We start from the raw sequence: 25,474 nt of genomic DNA on the forward strand, positions 1-25,474 counted from the left end.
TCTCACTCCTTGAGGGCTTAATATTGATCGTCGCAGTATAATAACTGTCTGTCAAATTCAAGTTAGTAGCCTGCCATAGACGCCGATTGTATTTCTTTATATTTGGGTCTAGAAACCAATTATAGTTATTAGACCCAGATTGTATTTGTTCAATTTAGCTCATTCAATGTGATGTCGTGAAGGAAAACAGTTGAATAAATAACGGCAACCAGGCACTCACATGGCAAAAATTGCCGGTATGTGTAGCGGCCATGGTTAGTAATCATGGAAGTGCTTGTGGTAGTTCATGATGTTCGTCTTTTTCATCATGATATGATGAACCATTATCATGGCTTCTAAGGATAACAAAACTTTAATCATAAAAGAGATTGAGGATTTGTTTTCTTGTATGCTATGCATCATACCACCACGTCTATCGATGTTGGTTTTTAAACGGCAAAATATTTATGCGACACTCTGCGGCAAACTTAAGTTGTTCACCACCCTACAGGATAATTATAGCGTAAACGTATTGTAGAGAATACAACAGCAAAAACTCTTGTGTGCCTTGGTATATCATCGACAAGAACCAGCTTGCTCACAATTTGCAGCGCGTGTTAGCCATAATTAGCACAATTAATATTCAACCGATTCCGATGAAGATCTCTCTTTATAAGTCGGAATTGTGGACGCCCAGAACTAAACGGTCTGTTTAGTCCTCAATCAATACACCATATTATGTCCATACGGAACGTGACACTTCACTTACTGCACGCGTAAATATTATAAAGACACAAGGTTATCCGTTCGTTGTGCTTTTCATATTTTGCCAACATTCACGTATGCATTCTAAATTTAACCGAACACGGGCGGGAAATTTTCACGGTCGCTCTACCAACAGTTTTTGATCAAACTGCATTCGATACATTATGAATTTTAGTGTCACGTTTAAGTATGTTTTACAGTTTGCGAATGATTATAATTAAATTTAAGTAGACCGACCGAGGCGGCAGTGGTTACACGAGGGTGGTTCAAAGGTTGCGGTTTGTATATTGACTAACCTAGAAAAATGAGAATGATGATAATTTTGTTAGTGCGCTACTACAGAGTGGAACGGTTAACAATTGATCAAACATAATTAGGTGCACGCTGTTGTTATATAAATGGACCAACTATATTTCTTTTTGAAGTGTAATGACTCCAAAGTACAAATTAGGCTTCCGATGTTTCTACGACTAATTGTCGGCCTTTACGTTTTACACCTTCCATCAGATTTTGTATCGCTCTTGTATCCACTTTTTTTAATGCCGAACGTAAATTTACTTTGAATTGTTTCTCATTTCAAACTATTTTCTGAATTTTATTAGGTTCCGCTTTTTATGCGGAAGTAGAGTGAAAAATCGAAAACGTTCAATCGTTTCAATTTCTAATTACAAGCTCAGCTTAACTCGACAATTATTTCACGTCGGTTTCTGAGACGCCTTTGTGAGGTTCAACGAGATACTGCGACATCCTCCTAAATGCAGTCAAAATGGGCAAACCGCTCGACGAAAACCTATTTCGGTGACAGAAAGACAAACCGCTGCTACCATCTGTTTGAAACTTACTTGGAAGACTTTTCCGTAGCCACCCTTTCCAAGCACTTTCTTTAGCTCGAAGTCTTGCGGACCAAGCTTTATCCGGCCCGGGTTGACAATGTCCTCCGAGAGTGGGATGGTTTCCGAACCTTCCGCATCTAGGTCACTGTGAATGTGTAGCTCCGGTTCCAGATCGACCTACGGGTGATAAGAAAGAAAAATAGGAAATGGCAATTAGTTATCTGGTGAAGTTATCGCATCAAGAAGCTAGAGGAAGGCAAAAAACTCGCAACGTCATGCTTAGTTTCCGTTCCGAGGCTTCCGATACTTCGGGTCGCAGCGAAATGTAATATGCTATTTATACGCATACATGAACATAGGCAGACAACAATAACATCACTTTTGTCTGTATATTGACTATAATTTAATAATCGCGATAGTGTTGTCAAAGTCTATTTTTGTTACTGTGTATTGCACAAAAAATCTATTATCGATTAGATTAAAACCATCTGCCCATTATTGTAACTTCCCAGATCAGAAACCAACACTTTTTAAACTTTCCCACGTTACTCACTGTGCTCGAGTGGTACGAGCAAACCGAGCAATCCTAGTTTCCTTCCAACGTGGGTGTATCGTTTCGTTCCATTACGAAATTTGTGTCGTGTGACGTGAAATGCTTCTCACATAATAGGCGCCATAACAAAACCAACCAACATAAATTCAGCTCCACCAGATGATTCACCCGTTTGGCAACGACAATCGAGTGGCAGTCACAATATAATTCGTGTTTACGATCTGCACGCCCACCGGCATCGTTTCAGTCGGTGACGTTTCCTAGCCGTTGCTATTTTGAGATGTTTATGATTGAAAATTTCGGAGGCAGTTTTGAAATAGTCATGCTATGAATGAATTTGTCTAGTATTTTTCAAGGACCGTTCCAGATCCTGTTCAGCGTAATTCATCATTTTTTGTAAACAAAGAAACACTCTGGCTTGAATGGTGGATGAGTATTCCGTGGCAACGGTTTAGAAATGACGTAATTGGTTACCTGACAAACAAGTTATTCTTATTCCATATGAGTAAATACCACCCGCGACGAATCCGACAAACTCGTAGGTACTGTTGCGAATGTGTGTAAGATGAACCAACAACAGACGACTCTATGAACATTTGTTTAGTTCCAGTCGGGCAGTGATATTCCGCTGTTGTTAGTGTAGATAGTACATTTCCTTTCGCTCACAACAAAGAATCTTAATCTACAAAATGATTTAGTATCAATTAGAAACAATGATTTTTACTATGTGCTTTCTGTTTTCAATCCACATCTGGATTGCTGAAGACTGATGATCTACTTGCCAGATCTCAGAACTGATCTATTGATTTATGAGAACCTTCACCGCAAAACGAGTTTCCAGTTATACGGTGAAGACTCGATTTTATCAGTCCACTGAATTTAGATTTCTGCGAAGTACTGAAGGGATCGGTTTATTGGAAATACGTCTCATCATACACATTCCCGTATAAAGTTGCACTATTGATACAAATTACAAACTCCACACATCACAGCGATGCGTTTGTTGATCTTTATCTAACGAACTGAACCCAGTTCGTGAGAATTTCTTCACTTAACCACGTCTCATTGAATGGACGCAAAATATAGAACAAATGGAAAAAAACCTTTAATCTTTTTTAAAGAACGAGGTTATGTGTATTAGGTTGAGTGAAAGAGCTAAGCAAGAATCTTTTATTTTCTTTTGTGTTTCAAGCAAGTAATATTTCCCGCCATTGTCAGCCTAAAATACATCAAGCGAAGCTGACAAAATCGAGTCGTCGCTGTATTTATCTTTACTACTTTGGTCGAACTATTCCCGGAATCATACCCAATCATCATTAAATAACATAGCTCAGCGTGTGGCACTGTCCAACGAGTCACTGCTGCGATACGATCGAGTGTGACAAATCGAGTGGGTATTTGTTAGGAATTATCCGTAAATCACGTTGCGATATAAAAAGATGGCTGAACGCCGATTGTGTAAACTTTAATAGTTTAAATTTTCCAGAGCAACAGAAAAAGGCCACAGCAATTTTTAATAATCTACGCGAAAGCTAATTCCGTACTAAAGACCGGTAGACCGTCACAAGAGTTTTGGCTACACTAATACTAAATTGAGGAAAACGAATTTGAAATATGGATTGCTGTGACAAAAAACAGAATAGGGATCCAACACCTTAAGCGTAATAATTTTCCGGGAATATAAATTACATATTCACTGCATAATCTTTGTTTATATGGTTCTTATCAAGATCTATATCAGTGTTTCAAAAACTTGGTTCCATTAAAAATTATTGGATGGCATAAATTTGAGCAAAATGGCATTTGAAAGACTATTAACCCTTTTAAGACAGATCCCTTCCGGAAGACCTTTGTTTTAAGAGTGCCAATCGTGACATTCGCCCAAGTCGCTCAAAAAAGTTTTGGGAGCAGAAAAAACGAACAGTATCCGAAGATTGGGGTCTCAGGAAACCCGTGATAAAGAAAAAAAACGAAACGGGGCTTCACAGCCCGAATAGAGTAGTATCATACAATACCGTGACAAAAATCATTTTTGTTATTATTAGGAAATTTTCCTTGATTTTTAGCACTATCGTAGAAACCTATCATAACCGTATGGACGATAGTATTAATCATATTAACTATTAATTAGTTCTGACGATGCACTGAATAGGTCATTAAATATCATTCCCATAGAAAATGTTTTTTTTTCTCTCATGTTTTTCGAGCAATAACTCAAGGAATCGTTAGTTTATTGTCATTATTTTTGCGCAATGATTGAGTTAATAGCCAAGTGCAAGTTAAACTGATAAATAAAGCAGTTTACAGATCGTGTTGTCTGATTTCAATGATTCAGTGGCCATACGACAATCGGAATCATCTCTTGTTTTTAAGTATACATTGTAAAAAATTGATTAACCAATGATAACCATTTCTGGTATTATTTCGGGATAAATACGAAACTTGATCAATATAATTTGAGAGTGTATATAAGTCTGTTTTATCGACATAGTCCAAATTTGTGTCGATAAAGCAGATTTTAACTCGGGCTCAAATTATATTGAGAAAGCTTCGTAATAATCCCGAAAACCATGGCTGAATCATGCCAGTAATAGTTATTGATTAATTGCCATCATACCTGACCAGGAGAAAATAACTGTCCAATAACCCGAGCATGCTATTTTCTGGTATAATACGAAAACCTGGTATCAATCGATTATTAACACCTCATTAAGACAAAAGTTGTGAGAAAATTCATTGTAGTCTCTTATGTTTTTAAGCAAATCATGTCAATTCGGTATCATATCGGTATGCAGTTTTAATAGCAAAAATGGATTTTATATAATATTAATCATAAAATATGTATTATGAGTATCAGAAAAGTATTAATAATACACTGATGTGTAGTGTAGTGTAGTCTTAAGAAAGAAATATTCTGATGTTTTAATTTAAAATATATGGGGAATCGCACTACTAATTATACCTTTATTCATCCATGACAACGATAAACGTAACTATAACACATATCATCCATTAATGGTTGTTGAAAAATTCTGTTATCTTGTTCAAGCCATAGTGTAATAATACAATAATTATAAAATGAATTAATGAATTTTAATTACACATAATCTTATATTTACCATTCAGTTTATCGTTACTTTAACTAGTATAATCTATAAAGATATAATATATAAGATGTAAAGTACACTTAGGTTTTTTACACGTTTTTTTTGCACGGTATTTTTTACGTGGATTTTGAGATCTACGCGGTTTTCATTTACGCGGATTTTGACATTTACGCGGTATCCATTAAGGAGGTTCCCATTAACGCGGATTCTTAAATTTACGCGGTCTTCATTTACGCAGATTTTGAAATTTACGCGGTTTTCATTTACGCGGCCTGTATCCCCCGCGTAAAAAAACCTGAGTGTAGTTCTATATGTTTTGAGTCGTTGTATAGTAAACGAAATATATGATTTATGATAAACTAGCTAAAACCCATCACGCGTTGCTGCGACTTGGTTCGTCTGCTAGAGCCCATCATACTATCAATTATCAATTTTCACATGAAGCTGATAAAATCGAGGCAAAAAGCTGATAAAATCGGGGGCTGATAAAATCGGGTGCTGATAAAATCGGGTCTCCACTGTATTCACTGTTGGATTTATTTTTATTCGGGAGTTTGGGAGTAAAGTTTGTATAGAGAACTTTTTTTTATTTCGATTATAGAGGTTTCAAGCTTAAGGTGATTCGCCTCTTCGGGTTAGAAAAAACTCTTATGAAAAATTTCTAACCCTATGTACGGGGTCGGGACTCGAACCCAGGTGCGCTGCGTACAAGGCAATCGAATTACCAACTACGCTACGCCCTCCCCCTGTATAGAGAACTAAGCATGTTCAATAGGGAAGGTACCAATGAAAATTATTCAATCAAACCATGTAGCAAATGTTTATTGCTTCGAAAATGAATACAAGCAAATGTTTGCTTAATCCGACATCATTAAAGGGAGGTGTGGGTGAGGGGTTGGTAAAGGTTTCAGTGTGAAAAAAATTTTTTTTTATTAGAATTTTTTAGAACTTTGTGTGAAGTAAATTTATCAAAACTTTTTTACATTATAGTGTATCATTTCAAAAACACGCTGTAATTTTTCTATGCAAAAATATCGACAAACGAAGCTTTTGTAGTGACGAAGCTTTTTGTAGAACGTCTCTGGAAAAAAACACGATTTGCGGTATTACCTGCCATTCAAAAACTACTTAACCGATTTCTTTCAAACTTTTCATACACATTCTATGTTAAAAATACCTAACCCCTACCTTGAGTTTTAGGGATAATTTTTCATTTAAGGGGGTGTTTACTCATAAAAACGCGGAATTTTTCGTGAAAAATAGTAATTTTTGTTTAAAATTAGTAAAAAAAACCCTTAATTGAAAATTTATCTCAAAAATTCAACGTAGGGGTTAGGTATTTTTTACATAGAATGTGTATGCAAAGTTTGAAAGAAATCGGTTCTGTAGTTTTGGAATGGCAGGTAATACCAGAGATGTTCTACAAAAAGCTAAAAGTTCTAAAAAAATCGTAAAAAAGGGTTTTTTTTCACGCTGAAATCCTTACCCCCTTAAAAGGACGCCGACTGGTAATTTTGTTTATTTTTAATATTTCATAAATCGATTTTTTTCAGGATTATTTTCCTTCAATTGTTGTTTGAAATGACTTAGTTGGTTCCGAAGTACTTTGGAGAACTCAGGTGCGCCGTTTAATAAAATCATCATTTTGTTTCCCAGATATCTAAATCTACATTATTTCTTAAATAAACTTCCTCTAAAAAGTATGAACTTCGCACGGACAATACAATAAAATGAAGAAAAATATATAAATTACCTGATTATTGAGTCATTTATACGAGTTAGAAAAATGAACTTTTTCAATTTCGAAAAATGAGAAAATCGCGGATTTTTCTGTCTTTGTATCTTAATCCTACCGTTTTAAGAATACTAAGGCCAAAATATGACGCTGGCTTTGGTTTATGAAAAACATAGACAATATAAATCGGAACAGGTCGTAGCATCAATCCTTGGAAGATATTTTTTCCACGTGCGATTTTTTATTGGTCTAGCTGAATTTACTAGTATTTACAGTTAGTACTGTTGCCAAATTTTAGTATTCACTACATAGTTTCCATCTAATGCAAAAATCATTGGAGATTATAATGTTGTAGTATAATACACCTGATAGCAGTTTCTGAAATTTTGAATATTAGCTAGCTTTTTAAGTCAAATACTCCTATGTGAGGTTGGGACAACGCTACAGTACTGTTAGTGCACTGGATGTCGAACAAAGCGATAGATAAGATTGCTTGCCAGTTTCACGGATATCTTAGCGAAGCGATTTTTTTTTGCTTCTGCTTTATGTGGGGTGAGAAGATAGACTGTGATGTTAGTGTTAATAAATAACAAACATTACCATTACAATAATCGAAATAATGCATCTTAGCAAGTTACACAATTAGTTTTCATTATCATCTCTATTCTTTTCGACGGAATTTTATTATGAATTAGGAGAATTTGTGTGGACGTCATGTCCCGTTGAATATTAAATTGCAGTCAAACAAAAAGAAATAGCAGATCCATTATTGAAACATAAAATAATGCTAAGAAGCATCAAGTGAATTTCCTCAATGATGAATTTACGATTTTAGGACAACAATATCAAAACTACCGTTATTTTGTGATTTTTTTTATAAATATGAAAATTGCTCAGCATTTTTATTAGGAAGCGTCTTTGTTTTAATAGAAATTCAGAGAAAACATTTAATTCCGCATGAACTCTTAAGGGGTTAGTGAGGTATTGTCTCGCATTATAGGATTCTATAATTATGTTTTCCGTTATTTTTTTCCAATTTCAAGTGCAAAGTTCACGCACATACTTTTGAATGTATACGTAATCAAGAAAAATAAATTTATTTTTTGAAAATTTTGTATGAGACCGCCACCTTAAAAGTTCATGCGAGCAGGGTTTTAATTTGACAAAAAATAATAACTCTGCCATTTGTCAACCTATTTTCATCATAAATACATTGTAGGATGCGGAATTAAATTTTCTCTCTAAATTTCTATCAAAATAAGAACGCTTCGTATAAAAAATGTGCAGCAATTTTCATATTTATAATGAAAAAGTAGTTTTCATATTATTGACCTAAAATCGCAAAGTATTTTTCACAAAAGAACATAATATAGCATATCGTTGGAAAAATCATTTCCTCTTCTTTCCAGAACACTAAAAAAATTCCATATCCCTTGAAAAATTACCGCGCAGAATATTTTTGGTGCCGAGAGTTACGAAAAATCGTTTTTCCCTATAAATCAAGATTTTGAGGGTATGCAACATTTTTCATACATTATTTTGTGTTGCATTTGATGAGATCTACAACCTATACTAGGTCACTTGAAACGTACAAAATCACTGTAGCACCGTGTTATTGGTGTTCCTAGAAGCACTGAAAACTCCTCGTTTGATCCCAAATTTCCAAGACCAGCAGCTGTCTGCGTCGGCTTTGTATCAGAGTTTCCTCAAGCTGGTTTATTTGACGGCCTCTCATGAGAATAATTTAAGCCTTTACAATATATCTCTCGAAAGTTGCGCTATTTCTGAGCCAAGAACGAATAATGATTTTTAGCGTTTGTACAAAGGAGTGTTTACATCGTCATTTAAGAGAACGCTTCAGATTCTTCGGACGCTTTTCGCACGCGGGATACGGTGATAGATATTGTGGATTCTCCCCACAATGAGCACACTTTTCAGTACAATAGCCCATTTGCTCGTATTTAGTGCAAAGCAGCAATGCATGACACATGGTATAAACAGCCAAATATGAAGACGGTCGTTATCGAAGAAGACTTTAACGCAACACAATCCCGCCAATGGTCATCCAACACAACCGTTGCTCCGTTCACCCTTTGTTTGTGAAGACACACATCGCTTTTATCCTGTCCAGTGCGAATGCCATTCAAAATCTTCGCTCACTGGAGAAAAAGGTCCTTGAAACAGCCAACTTCGTGCTTAAGTAGATCCACGCATGACAAACTTGAATCGGCGGATACACCATCGATCTCAACATTATGAGAGAGCATGTATACGCGGTATACCTTTATAAAAAGAATGTCGCCAGTAACGTTATATGCTTGCTCCGACCGAGTTAAATGTGTATGATTTTAAACGGGAATTCGTATTTTTATGTCGAGTCTTCTTCGATATCGATTTTACCACCAGCTGAGTTTTTCAGAAGAGTTTATTTATATGCGGGCTTGAAACATGGCGCAAAGCGATAATTTGGAGAATACGAAGGAAGATACAGAATTATCGGGAAATATAATATAATTAAAAGATAAGTCAGAAAATAGTGGTTAGCTATCTTCTCTTGATGATGACTAAATGCTACCCATTTCCTTCGAAGTATGTGTAAAAACCTTTGCCAGCAAGAGATTATAAAAGTATCTTTGTTCCATTCACGTGTGCAAAAATGTGAATAATGTCTGGAACTTTACTGGAATATCGTGATGGCATTTGGACTGGTAATTCAAATCTAATGATATGCACCGTAATTAATAATCCACCAGCTCCTAAAATTTAACGTCTCGGCATAGTAATCTTCATATACTCAGGTTTTTTATGTTTTTGTTTGCGCGGTATTTTTACGCGGTTTTTTACGCGGATTTTGAAATTCACGCGGTTTTCATTCACGCGGATTTTGAAATTTACGCGGTATCCATTAACGAGGTTCCCTTTAACGCGGATTCTTAAATTTATGCGGTCTTCATTTACGCGGATTTTGAAATTTACGCGGTTTTCATTTACGCGGATTTTGAAATTTACGCAGTTTTCATTTACGCGGATTTTGAAATTTACACGGTTTTCATTTACGCGGCCTGTATCCCCCGCGTAAAAAAACCTTAGTGTACAGTAGGGTGCAAATATTTACGGTAATCCTGAATTTTCAAACCGGACGCAGCTAAAGCGATCATAGCTCAACCGTTTATACCTGTCAAAAAACACCAACCCTTTGAATTTTATAAAATCGAATTCGTATTTTTGATGCCAAATGTCTCAGAAAACATATATTTTGATGCTATTATTTATTTCATTTGACATTTGCCATCAAAAACAAACAAAAGTATTCTTTTAAAACACACGTCTCAATTCAACTCAAATTTGCCTAATTTCCCCAAACATTTTTGTTCAGGTAACACTAGATCTTGACGTTTCATGATACTCTCAGACACTTGACATCAAAAATACGAAATCCATTTTTGGAAATTTCATTGGATCGATCCTTTACACACTAAAGGGGGTGAATTTTTTTGAACTTTGACTGTTCTGCACGATTTCTTAATCATATGCGATTGAGCTAAAATTTTGTTTAGAAGTTTTTTTCGAGGTGCTGAGGCTCTTGAGGCGATTATAATATTCGATGGCATTTTTCCCCGTGCATGCCATTGGCACCTTAACATACAGTCCTCTGAATAGATGCTCCTTCCGTTGCCTTCAAACACCTAGCGTCAACTGTTTTCACGAATATACAATTCAAGCTTTCTGGTTGCTATTTTCTTGAAATAAGCAGTACTCTAACCCGAACGAACTCTGGGTCGATTCTTTTGGAAATCAGGTTTTTCGGTATTTTTACAAGTTACCAACTATCGGAAATAAACATAGCGGTTGGTGAAGGAACACATATCCAAAAAAAATTCTGCATATTGTTATACGATAAAGGCGGGTTGCATACCCTAATTCATCGTCTACTCAATAAACCGATCTACATGTACAGTTTCCCAAAAAAAAGCACCGCCAGCATGGGCTTTGGTGACGTCAAAAATAAAGTCTCTATTTGAGAAATGTTACAATAGTGTACGACTTAAGATTCCCATGCATATGTAAAAGGACAAAATAAAAGTAAGGGACCATTCGTAAATTTGTGGCAGCTGTTTGGGTCATACTGTCAACTACGAAAGCAGCATCCAGCATCCCAAAATCAACTTCCAGCATCGGTGAGTAAGGCACCGGGAATGTTTTTATTTTTATATATTGGTAATATATAAAAGACCCACGACTCCCTTATGCTACCGCAATGAGCAATGCAAAATAAACGAAAAAAGACAATTTTTTAAAAACAAATACTTTTGAGTTAAAATGCTTATTTCAAATGTAGTGGCTAAAAAAATAACTTCCCGCACATATCAAATCAAATTGAATATTGGAATTTGTCCGATTAGTAACAGATCGTGCGAAACAAATTAGAAAGAGAGAGAGAGAGAGAGAGAGAGAGAGAGAGAGAGAGAGAGAAAGAGATATAGCAAATTATGAGCCGTGAATACGAAAAAAGAGCGTTTGAGCAATTATATTCCACATATTCCTACAAATTTATTCTTCTTGAAAATACGGATATACGGATGTCCCATTTAAAACCTCAATTTTACAATGTTCGGGATATAAACAAGAATTAAATATTACACAATTTTTTTACAGCTACCGACAGATCAAATCAGAACACTGCAATATTACGAATCGGACGTATGTTAGTATATTTTAAACTGTAACTCTAAGAATATGCCAAAACAACCGCTGCAAACAGTGCGACGTAATTAGATTGCTCCACCGAAATCAGTCCAAAGTTATCACCTGTATATTAATAGCCCACAAATTAAAACAGCCTTGTTCGAAAATATTCCACACTATCGAAATGATTCGAAAACAACGATTCGCCCAATCGTTCAGCTCAGCCAAAATTCAAATTCATTAATTCTCGCCGTTTTGATGAATGAACGAAACCGGCCGGCCGGCGCGCATTGTTATTTCACAAGCGTAAAATTTTATTATTATTAGAGACGATCCCCGCAGGTCTCGCCCATACCCTCTACTACCACCCTCTCCACCGTGCGGCGATGTATTTGGCCACGGCCCGAGGTGCTCAGGATCTGCTCGAATGCTCATCGCTTGCTCGTTCGCTCGCTCGGTCTATGTATACCAAGCTGCAATGTGCGATGTGGCAGCGTGGCAATTGTTGAAAAATTCGGGAGCAACAGGCAGACGATGATTGTTGGTGCGCGACGTGCAGTAAATTTAGCTTTCTCTGTACGCGGAAATTACTTCACAATTCGTTGTGATTTATTTTTAGGGCCACGTAGCGCGCAGATGTTTCTTCTTTGTGTGCCGTATTTGGAGGGTCTGCCGCCGTGCTGCTACAGCACAGAACCAACCCCAACCAGGCTTTAAATGATTGGAAATGAGAAATGTGACACTTTGTGGGTGGAGGGATTCTAATGTTTCTCGCTAATGAGAAGCATCGTGTCTTCGGGGGAATGTAATGGGATAATAAAAACCGGCAAGTCTGCAAGTGTACGTGAGTGACTTTTCGCTCCAGTTGATCTTCCGGTAGAGCTACGCTTTTACGAACATATTTTTCGGATTTATCACCTATATTGACAGGATGAGATTAAGTGGGATCAGAAGCATATACGAGCTGACTTCTGGGGAAGGCTGACTGAGAAGTTATTGAACTCGTTGCAGCTGTTTTCCCTGGCCTGTTCGGTTCGCACATGTGCGCTTCTTGTCGTGCCGAGATATACTTCCACCAGTTGCGGTGGCTGGTCCTTAGCGCACACGATCTTGACATGATATTTATTGTTGTATGTTTAAAACCGTTCCCGTGGTCCCTCGGTGTTTCTTGTTATTTTTTGCAGACGGACAGACAGACATACAGATAGAGGAACGTGTCGCCGAAGAACGGATCTGGCTTACAAGACGCAGTGCGGGTCGACGAACGATCGGGTCAAGGACTTGAAATGGGGCCGTTGAACTTCACAGTTTTGTGGCAATATTGGGTGAAAATGAATGCAGGTGACTGAATTATAATGAATATTAGGAGTTTCCATGAAACATAATTCTTTGTATTAACATATAAAAAATGTATTTAATGATCGTCTGCATTCGATATAAAATAATGGATCAGCATAAGATTACGGATTGCGTCAAATTTAATATTACAATCACAGAACTATCAGACCTTGTTGCTTGTTTCAGAGAACCACTTACCTAGTTAGAAAAAAACTAAATTGCAAAACAAAAAAAATGGCACCGCCACGCTAACGTAAACTACCGGGTTGAATAAACGAGCTGTATAAAAAGGGTTAATTTCCACATCTTATCAGTAAATCAGAGTTTCTGTGCTTGCTTCCCGAGACATCACTCGGAACCAGCCACTTACGCCTTCACACAAATACAAGCAATTCAAAAGGATTTAGCGTCTAACTGGTGCTGGTTCAAATTTATCGTCTAATGGCCCAAGTTGGTGCTAGTTACTGACGAGATGCACTCGAAACAAAAAAAATCTAAGAAAGGAAAATGTTAGTATGTTTGGTATTTAATTTGAAACATTTTACAGGAACCCTGCAGTACTATGCTTCCCTGCTGTTAGACGCTTCGTAGACTATGGACTCACATAATTGATTACATTCTTTTGGGAAAACTTTGAGCTCTAGAAATTAATATGCAAAAAAGGTTTCCCCATAGCATATTTACTATTATATCCAATAATTGTGGTTTCTAATGTTGAATGAAGCTAAGGTATTGTTCAGTTGAAAACGTCAGATCTAATACTCCAGAAAAAAATTAACGTAGTTATTCATAACTTATTGTTACTCGCACATAACCAAAATTCAAATTAGGCACAATTATTGATTACAGAAAGATCGAACCAGAAGATATGTTTCTGGCCGGTGTCCAATTATGTCCAACCACAGCCCTAATTTATATGTAAAAATACAAATTAGTTTACAACTTTCCTTGCTTCAATCAGTTGCTGTGTGTCAGTTCCCAATACGGCAGTAATCAGCGAATAAATTACCAAAAATCAGTGCTGTATTCGTGCGCAGATTTTTCAATCGATGATGTCCTACACCCCAATACCTATATCCTCTAGTATACCACACACATCCACATCACAGCTGGAACCGCTTACCGCACGCATCAACCGACGTCTCACTGCGCCACCATCTTCGGTCAGTCGATGCTCTTGTCCAAAAATCGAGTTCAAGGTAGTGCAAACTAAATATTTTGACGACGACGACGACCACAACGATTATTTCTTCGCCCGTTTCTTTCCATTTCCTGGGGGTCGATGCAGAATGATTTAGTCTGTGTTTTTCTTTCTCTTTTTCTCCGCGAAAAAGGTTATTCAACGCTGTTCGGTCAGTGTGATTGAAATGTAAGAAGCTCTCGGTTGGTCTGGTATTCGATTATTTCGGTGAAAATAATTGTACTAACTTTCTAGGAAGTTTTGAAATACACATATTCTGATACTTAGTGGACATTTTTTCTAGTGTCAGATGCAAATAGATTCGATGGGCAACCTGTTGCCGAGAGAATAAAATAAAATCTAATTAATTAGAAAATGAGAACATTTTTAAAAAAATGTTCATCTTCGACACCGTCTTCACACTTCGAAAACCGTCTGCGTTGGCATATGGTCTAGCAGACGCGATTCCCCACGAGCAAAGCAGCACTACAACTACCACCAACACACCACTACTGACGGTTCAGTTGGGGTGAGTTATTTTTTTTTTTTTTGGCTACCGACTGTTCCGTTTTGGGGCGATAAATTGTTCGCTGCGTCTGGTCGTCTTTCCTTGGTCTTTTGATATGACTGCGCTTTTCGTCTTTCATGGAATAATTCACTAGTCTTGGGGACACGTTTCACCGCTCCTCCTCCTTTCCCAACTGCCTTTCCGCAGTTGCTCTACGCGGTTGGTTAAACATCCGAACTTTAGCTTCCTTCACCGGTCTGCCTGTCTTTCGACGGAGCTAATGCTTTTGCGACCGGCCTTCACTGACTGTGTGGGACTGAGCTGCTTGGTTGTGTGTGTCATTTCGAGATTAGCGTTCGTGGATCGGAAGTTGATCTTGTATGTCAATTTTTTATTACTCGAATGTGTGGGAATGCGGGTAGAGGGAATATTCCAGAGGGATCTTGAAATATTTAATTTCAACATATTATGAAATAAGTTTTTATAATTTAAGTCTATAATATCTGGTATACTGTTATTGAATATGATCTAATTGACGTTTTGAACAGATGGCACTTTTGCTTAATTTTCTTTTCGTTGCCCAAAAAGTCTCACAATTCCGTTTTAATATGCCCTTCAATCGATTCCCACAAATCATTGTAACTCCATAGTATTGTTCAGTCAAGCAGTGGGATTGAAGATGAGAAAAAATAAGAAAAAGCCAAGTAAATGGCTTTTCATACTATACTTTTGGGTGGTGAATGTTATGTCGATTTTGTACATAAGCTCTCGTTCTCAAGTTATTCACTTTTTAATTCAAGAAAAATGAAATTTAAAAACAATTTTCGCAGTAATTTGTAGGTATTGGTTAAAGTTATAGAAAAAGTGATATAACAAAATCATCCACCTAGAAGTAATTTTAGAGAAAATAAAATATTTAAAAAAAGTACTTTATTGTTCTAAACAACTTTGCCGAAGGTCAAATAAATGTAAGTGATAACATAAACAGCAAGATTCGAACAAATTATTAGTTTTCAAAATTACTTAATTTATCTCAATACCCTTAATACGTAGAGGCTTCATATGTTTAACAAAATTATTTATAATAGCATTCTCAATAACTGTAAAGAAGACATTTAGTCTCTACCTTTTTTGAGAGTTCATGCCTCCCAATTACTAATACGAGAATTAATAACCAAAATTGTTTCACCAGAAGATGTATGTTATAAAACCTCCTCGACGGCATGTGATCTTGACCGTAAAAAACTGCTTTTGTACATTTATTTTACTTTACTTCTCTTAAGAATATATTGAAAACAACCTAGTGAGGGTGCTATTTATAAAATTAATAAAACAAAAATATCTACAAATGCTCATAAAAACCAATCCTGACTTACTAGAAACAAACGGAAGACGTAATTTTTCATCAATTTCCTTCTACTATCCGAAAAAAATATGCGACAACCACGGCCCAGTTGGGATCCCAGCTAATGATCTGAAACATTGTTCGTTTAGTTTCTCAACTCCATTTTCGTACCTCTTCGACGATTCTCGGTGCTCTGGGATTTTTCGTGATTGTCACTCATTGTTTGTTCACGTTTCACACACTAGGTAGAAGGAACGATATTATGCCTTTTGTAAACAGACATTTTAATGCGTGCCCTGCCATAACAACGAAGTGATTTTAGCTTCTGAAGCTGAGCAAGATGAGAAACTAGACTGACAAATGAGCGTTAAAACTGAAGATACCTTTTCCGTGTCATTTGTTACTATCTCCAGAGTTCCACAGTGAAGCCAACTGGGACCAATAATGTTCCTATTATACAGGAACGATACCCAGCAGTCTCTTGAATGTCTCAAGCTTTCCAATGTCGACGACTTACAGCTATTCACGTTCGTCAAATGCCTTGATGATGCAAGCCTTCTGAAAAGACTTATCAATTGATGTAGTAAAACGCAGACGCAGTGCTATAGTAGCTTACCTGCTAAGTCATTAAATCTGTTCCCGGGCGCTCCTACCAAGATTTTTTTTCATCGCGTCGCATAAAACTTTATAGCGGATTACAGGACGTTTTATGAACATAAACGGAAGGGGGAACGAGCATAGCGTAGTTGGTAAATCGATTGCTTTGTACGCCAGCTCACCTGGGTTCGATTTCCATCCCCGCACATAGGCACAGAGATTTTTCCATAGATTTCTCTAAACCGAAGAGGCGAATGACCCTATGGTTCAAACCTCTATAATTAAAAAAAAACATAAACGGACATAACCTCCAATCATATATACGAACATTGTGCAAAAAAATTCTATAGATACCCCATCAACGAAATGAAGAAATGTATGAGAATATGTTGGGTACAAATAAGAAAATATATTGGTAAATCAATTTCCTTGTGCTCCGCACACAGGGTTAGAGATTTTTATTTATTTTTAAAGTTAAAACTTTTATAATCGAAACAAAACAAAAAAGTGTACATTAAATTCCGATGTTTATGGACTTGTCTGAATAAAATATTTCAGAATCATGTAAAATTATACAGTTGATATGCAAACGTGAAGTATATTCTGCTTCTATCCGATTTTGTCTCTCAAATTACCAATGCATCTTTTTTACTTTTGACTCAGGTATACAGGTAGACAATATACGGAAGCAATGGAAACCAGACTGTAACTTGTAAATCCTGCAATAAAACTGCCCTCTAACAAATGTCGTACGAGAAAACGCATTAGGTTACGCAATCAGATGCAGTTAACTGTCTTCGATTTCTCCGATCAAATTACGGACTGCGATAATAGTAAAATTTGTAACAAACTGATTTTACTCCTCTGCGATGACAATATGATATGAAAATGTTCTATGAGATTTTAAAAGGAAAAATTTGAAAACTTTTTAACTGCTTTGTTTTTTTGACACGACTCAATGCGTTAGCATAACTGAGCCGTGCGTCTTTTATGCTATTGTGTATCCGTCTTCTTCGACATTTCCTTCATTTGTACTTTTGTTCCGCAGCTGTTTGTGGTTTCGGATTTTCCTTGACGGTGTCTCCACAAGGTTTTCTGAGGTGTAGCATCTTCGTGCAGAACTGGCACGTAGGAATCTGATCTGAGTGTGTGACCAGTGTTGTCTGATCATATGGGATATAAATTTCTCACTTTGCTGTTTTCTTTAGTATAGCCAACATGTGGTAAATTACGCTATACAATCTAGATTATGACTACATTATGATAGCACTTGAACCCTTTTTTATTGACTATTAATAGCACTGAACTGTCTGTTTGACACCTTGGGTTTATGGGTTTATTCAAATTCGGGAACAAAAGTTCGTGAAATCGGGGTTTCTTAACAATCGGGAGTTTATTAATATCGATACTGTACAATCTGTTGAACTATATACATTATATAGTATACATTGTTTGCTTAATCGAATTAAAATTTGAAGTTCGCTCTGAACACCTGAACAGTTTAATTGCTTGTAGTGTAAGCGGTTTTTTACCTTCTAATAGAAAAAGCTGATGGACAAAAATAATTATTTCAAAATGAACACAGTAATATTTGAAGAGATTACGAATTTCGTGGATGCAGCAAATCATTTCAAGTATATGTATAAGTGTAATCAAAATGCAAGATTTTGTCAAGTTTATATTGAAAATAACAAATAATGGAATGTTTCGATGCATAAAAAGGCTCAATTGCACCACTATGTGGATTTAAACAGGTTTTTATCGTAATGGCAGCTTCAAACAACCGGCCAAAATATGATTTCTTCATGAGCGTGATTTTATTTGAAAAATTTCTTCAATTTCAGTAAGCATTTACTGATATAAATATCTACAATGACCGCTTCAGCTATGTTTGGACGGATCAGGGGCACTGAAACATCCTTCTCAGAAATGGCTGGCCACACCGACACCTTTGCAAAATTGAACATCGTCTGGTGTTGCACCATTAATTTTGTTCTACCGAACCTTAGCTTTTTTTCGCAATTTTTACCAAGTTCTACACAGCCGAGCAGTCAGAAAACAAAGCTTTTGCGAGGTCTCAGTACAAGTAACGTTTTTTAGCTGAAACTCGGAAAATATATCGCTGAAAATCAAATTATTGTCACTTTACTGAGATATTAGTTCGACTTAATTTCTGGTGCGAAAATGATTAGGTTTGCATTCACAATGTGTTTACGGTGAAGTGTACAGCAGCAAATTGGTTTATTCCGAACTGTTTGGTTATATATTTTGTGCTTGCTTACGATTATGATATATAACGCTATTTTTAAAGTCGGAAGATTTTTTTCGAGAGTTGTCCTACTGGAGCTGTAGAGCTAGATTCTCGGAAAGGTTTCCCGTAAGAATCACCCACTACAATTGCAGACGAGACGGGAAATGTCACCCACTAAAACACTGCTTAAGGCCAACTGCTTAAGACCAAATAAGGCGGATCGTGATTCTGAATGCAATGTACGGTTCAGCTATGAGCGGGCGATGGAACTTTACTATCGCGCGGGAATGAGCATTTATTTGTGCACACTTGAGAACCCGTTAATCAGATTACAAGCGTTCACTAAAATTTAGGGGTGTTCTTGTGTTTGCGAAATCTAGGGCGTAGTTGTGCTTGGATGATCGCGATTGCATGTTCGGCTTTGTGTATAATCGCAAACGGCTCGGGCGTTTGTAACTTAACGTGTTCGATCCCGTGGGAGCTTGTATGTCGTGTTCGATCGCGGGGAGTGTGTATGCTTAAATTCGATTTTATAACTGGGTGTTCATTCACATATTCGAGTGTGTTCTTGGATGATCGCGCGGACCGTGAATCTGATACTTAATTTTCATTGTACGGTTCAGGTGCTAGAAGAGAGTGAGTTCTTCCATATCACTAGAGTTCCCTGTCATGTCACCATGGAACGTGTTGTATAGTAGATGAGTTTAATTTTGTGATTGGCCGAACTGAGGGTATAGACCTAGGCTGCTAGGACAGAAGGTGGATTTCCGAACGTGACCCATTCATTACCGTGCGAACATGAGCGTTTGTAGGCTTCTGCTTGAGACCGCATTTATAGTTTATTAATTGTGTATGCCAGAAGAACATGAGTTGTTTAGTGGATGTGAGCGTCATATGTTTATGCTGCTAGGGCCGAGGGTAGGACTTTCGGACGTGACTGCTTCATAATGTTTTAGATCGTATATCGTTGTTTTTGACGATACAGAAAGTGTTGATCTATTTAGTCAATTTCCATACAATAAAGCGGCATTTGAACATTTTCCTTAATTGTTATCGCAAAATCTTGAAAATTTGGTGAATGAATCTTCACGAGGCACCTCGAAAAATTGCGGTGTACACTATAACTCAAAATCTCCTGGACCAATCGTTCTGAAATTTTGCACAGTTCTTCACATGAACGTCCAGGGAACTACGGAAGCCTTTTACAAAAATATTATTATTTTTATAAAACATGTTACCTTTTTTGTTAGCAAAAATCGGGGTTTTAGCTTCAAAGTGCCACAAAAAATTAAAAAAAAGGACGAGAAAAAATAAGAAGCTCCCATCATTACCTGAGAAATGTTGTGCAGAAGAACTATGCAAAATTTCAAAACGATTGGTCCAGTAGAATTTAAGTTACGATGTACACCGTAAAAGAAGTTTTCAAAGAGGCGCCTCCGGAGACTCTTTGTCACTCGTTCAACTTTCAGTATTTTGCAATGAAATTTTGAGAAAATATTGTTCAATTGTTGCATTATTATATGGAAATTGGATAAATGTACTAACACTCGATTTTTCACAAAAATGTGTCTTATTTACCGAATTGGGGTAACCGCACGTAATGGTTGATCGTTAGTTTGGGCTGATGCAAAATATGAAAAAAAACACAAAACATAAAAAAGGCCCATTAGTCCTATCGGTTTCCTCGTTGCACCACTATCGAGGTATAATGCAATAACCATTATAAAGCAATTATCTATCAGAGGTTCTTCAGAACTCATGCACGACATATGCTTGATGATGTCTGCAAACCCATCAACCTAGGGGAGGAAAAGTTGTTGTATAGTTACTAAATTTTGCGCAACTCTTTTTTCGTGTATATTTGGCAATATGAACCGACCTAAAGTAAACGTAACATAAAAATTTAGATGCAAATCCTAGTTTTTTAAATGTATACGGGCCTATGATGTGAATAATTTAAAAGTACTGACAATAGTTCAAAATAAACTAGAATTGTTTTCATTTCAGGAAAATGACAGTCGATAGGGACTCGCGATAGCGTGTATCATCGCGAAGGGCTCGAGCATTTGTTCGTTGACGTGTTCGATCGCGTGTGCGTTTGTATGTCGCGTGTGCTAACGTGTATATAACTTCGCGTGTATAAATTCTATTTTATAACCGTGTGCCTTTCGCATATACGCGTGTGTTCTAGAATGATCGTGCGTGGACCGTGAATCTGATACTTATTTTTTCGCGTACGGTTCAGATTCTAGAAGAAAGCGGGTTCTTCCATATCACTAGAGTTCCCAGTCATGTCGCCGTAGAACGTGTGGTCTAGTGGATATGGGTTATTTTTTCTTAATTTTTCAATTTATTTTTTTATAATTAATATGGACCTAAACTGTTGGTACCGAGGATAGAGACTTCCGGATGATCCCGACTCATGATGGCGGGCGCGGGAGTTTGTAGGTTGACGCTTGAGATCGCGTTGGTAAGTTTGAGTGTTGAGACGTTCACCTTATCACCGGGGTGTAATCATGTTTGCGAGTTCGTGGGCGTAGGTTGCTTGGAAAATCGCGAGGAACTCTAACGTTTGTACGCTGACGTGATTTTGTAACATATTTCCTGAATGGTCGCGCGAACCTCTGATATCAAATTTTCGGTGTGCGGTTAAAACTCTGGCAGATTGGGATCCCTTATATCGATAGGGTTCCCGGTCATGTCGCCATGAGACGTGTTGTCTAATAGGTATGAGCGGATTTTGTTAATTGGTCCAGCTGATGATGATGATGATGGTCCCACCTCATACCCCTACAAAGGTGTGAGATGGACGATTTATCTAATAGATAATTGATATTTTTACACATGGCTAAACCAGTGAACAAAACAAATACGGACTGGTTAACAGTTCAGACATGGATTTTCCTTCAAAAGACCGCAACCAGATAGGCTTCAAATATTTCGCAAACAACCAGAGTTCATCAAGCAAATTACTACTACCTACATACAAAGATGGAAAGTATCGAGTATGGTGGCAGTGCAGAGCCTAGCCGATTTATATCATCAATAGGGCATTGAAAAAAAAAATTTTTTTTGAGTTCTCAAAGACCCCCCCTCTCATATTGTGACAAATGTCAAAGTAAGCTCAGATGCCAAATTTCACATCATTTGGACAATTTTAGACCCCCGCCCACTTCGCTTGAAATTTTTTGAAATTGGTACTATGGGAAAATATGGAGGAAAAATACATTAAATGCTATAACTTTTGAAGTAGCCATCAGAAAATTAAAATTTATACCTCTTTCGGAAGGAAATAATCTTAGTATTTGAATGGAGATATATTTGTTTCTGGAAAAATACGGGAAAGTGGGGTACTGGGTCATTTTGGCCCCAAAATCCCCTATTTTTAATGATTTTTCTGCTCCGTGATGCAAATCATACATATTTTGTAGTTTTTCTAATGTAAAAAAAACTCAGAAATCGAACGGAACCCTTTTGACCTTAGTCCGAATACGAGAAGTTGGGGTTAAATGGCCTTTTGAAATTCATATTAAACTTCATCATTTTCTCGTGAATATATCTCTATTATTCTTCACTCAATTTTCATAAACTATACCTTGTTGAACGTGGAAAATTCTTAGGATTATAACAAAAATAGATACGTTACCTTAATTCAGGAACATCAAATTATCTGACATAGTGTCGATTTCACATTTTTATCATAAAATCGCACATATTAACTCCATTTAACAACAAAATTCTTATTTAATTTACTACTTTTAGTGTAAAATATGCTTAGGGATCACATGAGAAAAGTTTCATTCCTGGAAAAATAGGGGAAGTTGAGGTATTAGGACAAATAATGAAAAAATGAGATTTGTAGAGTAAATATCAAAAAGTTTGATGTTTCTGAATTTTACCTTTAACGTTTTTATTTTTGTTTTATTCCTCAGAATTTTACACGTTCAATAAGTTACATTTTATGAAAATTGATTGAAGAATAATAGAGATATATGCATGAGAAAATGATAAAACTTAATATGACTGGCAAAAAGCCCTATAACCCCAACTTCTCGTATTCGAACTAAGGTCAAAAAGGTTCCGTTTGATTTCCGAGATTTTTTTACATTAGAAAAACTACAAAATATGTATGATTTGCCTCACGGAGCAGAAAAATCATTAAAAATAGGGGATTTTGGGGCCAAAATGACCCAGTACCCAACTTTCCCGTATTTTCCAAGAAACAAATATATCTTCATTCAAATACTTAGATTATTTCCTCTCAAAAGAGGTATAAATTGTAATTTTCTGATTGCTACTTCAAAAGTTATATCATTTGATGTATTTTTCCTGCATATTTTCCCATAGTACCAATTTCAAAAAATTTCAAGCGAAGTGGGCGGGGGTCTAAAATTGTCCAAATGATGTGAAATTTGGCATCTGAGCTTACTTTGACATTTGTCACAATATGAGAGGGGGGGCCTTTGAGAATTAAAAAAAAAAAATTTTTTGCAATGCCCTAATCATCAACGTCAGACCTCAAACTAATCTACCACTAACCCAAGGCAGTCAAGAGAAACTCCCAACTGGGAATATCCTAGATTGATCGGGAATTGAACCCGAAGTCTTGTCATATAAGAAAGAATCATCAAGGCCACTCCCAACGAACTAACTCCGGTATTACCATCATCGCAGCGATGCCAAAATTAGCCATATTGTCGAGCAAAGCCCAAACAGCTCCATCATCTACTCCAGACCCCGATTACTGAAGGCATGGACCCAGGCTTCTAGGATCAAGGACAGACTTCCGGACGTGACCGATTCGTAATCGCGTGCGCGAGGGCATTTTTGTAGGTTCCCGCTTGAAACCGCGTTCACTATCACCATCTTTGCTGACCCAGCTGAAGGCGGGTGTAGAATGGCAGTATAGGACTTGAAAAGAAGAAATAAAAGACAATATATGAGAGACGTAATAGACAGGTACAAGTTACAGCTGAAGTTATGATCATCATATGAAAGACATACATTAGTACTTCAAACACTACTAGTACTTGAAATACCACCACCAATAGCACATCCTTTCTCAATTATCTATTTGTTACTGGTTGATTGTTGGTTGTGAGCGGGCAAATAGAGGAAAGGTATAGAACAAAAAAAGGCTTATATCAGCCTTCCGGGCTCCTCGATACACCACTATCGAGGGGTATTGTAATCAACATCTCGAAACGGGCTTCTTATATAAATCAAATCCTGAGTAGTCATAATGATTGGTGGATTATTAACATGAGAACTAATTAGCCTCTAGTAGTAGAACTTGGTGCAAATAGAAACTAAAAAGAGCGAAGATCCTTATATTTAGATAACTCTATTTAATCTATTGTGGCTTGATAACAATACCGTCAATCCCATCAACCTGCGAGAGGGAACTAACATTGGCATGACAAATAATTTATTTATAATTTTTAAACAAGATTGCGGTAATAAAAGAGACAAATTTCACTTTTTTCTTTAACGACTATAAAATTGTTTTTTTTTTTTTCATCTAAATTTATTGAAACTAGGAAATTTTATCTATTTTAATAAACTATATCAATTTTTCATTTCGGTTAACTGCGAGAGGCTCTAGACTTGGCGAAGTAGGACGATGTTTCGCGCGCAGAGGTCGACGAGATCCGCCATTTTAAATTTTGGAAAGAAAAAAAAAATAATTACTGTGAAGACCCGTTTTTATCAGCCCCTTGGAGAATTTTAGGCTGATAAAACCGGCACGTTGCTAAAATCAGGACATATATTTTTCTTTCTTTTTAAGAAACCGAAGCTCTTAAAATATTCTAATTTAGTCCCTGGATATAGCCTCATAACCTATCTTGATTATTTAGCTTAAACTTCCCTTAAGGGGGATAGCGCAAAATTAAAAAAAAAAATAAAATTTTTGTTTGTGTATTTCGGATCTCTAAGATAGTAAAAATATGCTCAAGAAAGGATTTACTCGTATTCAATTTGGTTCGTCTGCTAGAGCCCATCAAACTACCAACTATCAATTTTCATATGAAGCTTATCAAATCGGGGGCTGATAAAATCGGGTCTTCACTGTATCGATATAACGAATAAAAGATCAAAAGTAGAATTTCGTATGTCTTTTCATTTTTCTACTAAAAAAATCTCAAATATTGATTTTCTGCCGAATCCAGGAGAAGGTCCCCTGCAACAGCTTTTTCTTTAAAAATAATTATTATTTAACAATAGTAAAAAATATAAAACCATTTTCAACCAACGATGCTTGAGATTACTATTCATCACTTTCAAAATCTTGCCAAATCAATGTACATATCATATAGTTTCTGATGAAATTTCTGACTTATTTGTTTACGCTTAATTTCACTACGGTTAAAATCGACACAATATTTACTAAAATTATTGCAATGTTGCATTTCCCTTGAACTTCGTTTTCTTGATAAATACTCGCAATCGATTTGCATCGAAGGCGGCGTCAATGTTCGCTGGCTAGCAGCAAGAATGAGGAATCGCACGTTTGTTTTAGTTCAAGGCTATTCATCTTCTCTACACCAGCGGCGCTCAGCAAATTTCTTCGCACGTGTTATCGCTGTTGAATGTTAG

General features: G+C 36.6%; 1 protein-coding gene across 2 annotated transcripts in view; it reads right to left on the reverse strand.

Annotated features, from left to right (window-relative positions):
• LOC131686750 (ribosomal protein S6 kinase beta-2-like) overlaps positions 1-14,143 on the reverse strand; it is a 38,230-nt gene extending 24,087 nt beyond the window's left edge. The window contains exons 1-2 of one of the 2 annotated variants that reach the window (XM_058970700.1): positions 14,120-14,143; positions 1,587-1,754 (exon numbers count right to left, since the gene is read on the reverse strand). In XM_058970700.1, coding sequence (XP_058826683.1) covers positions 1,587-1,754; positions 14,120-14,128 — 177 coding nt within the window. In that variant the 5' untranslated portion in view covers positions 14,129-14,143. Of the gene's footprint in view, positions 1-1,586; positions 1,755-1,926; positions 1,969-14,119 lie in introns of those variants that run through there. The other variant, XM_058970699.1, reaches the window with a different exon arrangement.
• Positions 14,144-25,474: the final 11,331 nt, after the last annotated feature.

The sequence above is a fragment of the Topomyia yanbarensis genome, chromosome 3, assembly GCF_030247195.1.
Source record: "Topomyia yanbarensis strain Yona2022 chromosome 3, ASM3024719v1, whole genome shotgun sequence".
In the NCBI taxonomy this organism is placed as follows: domain Eukaryota; kingdom Metazoa; phylum Arthropoda; class Insecta; order Diptera; family Culicidae; genus Topomyia; species Topomyia yanbarensis.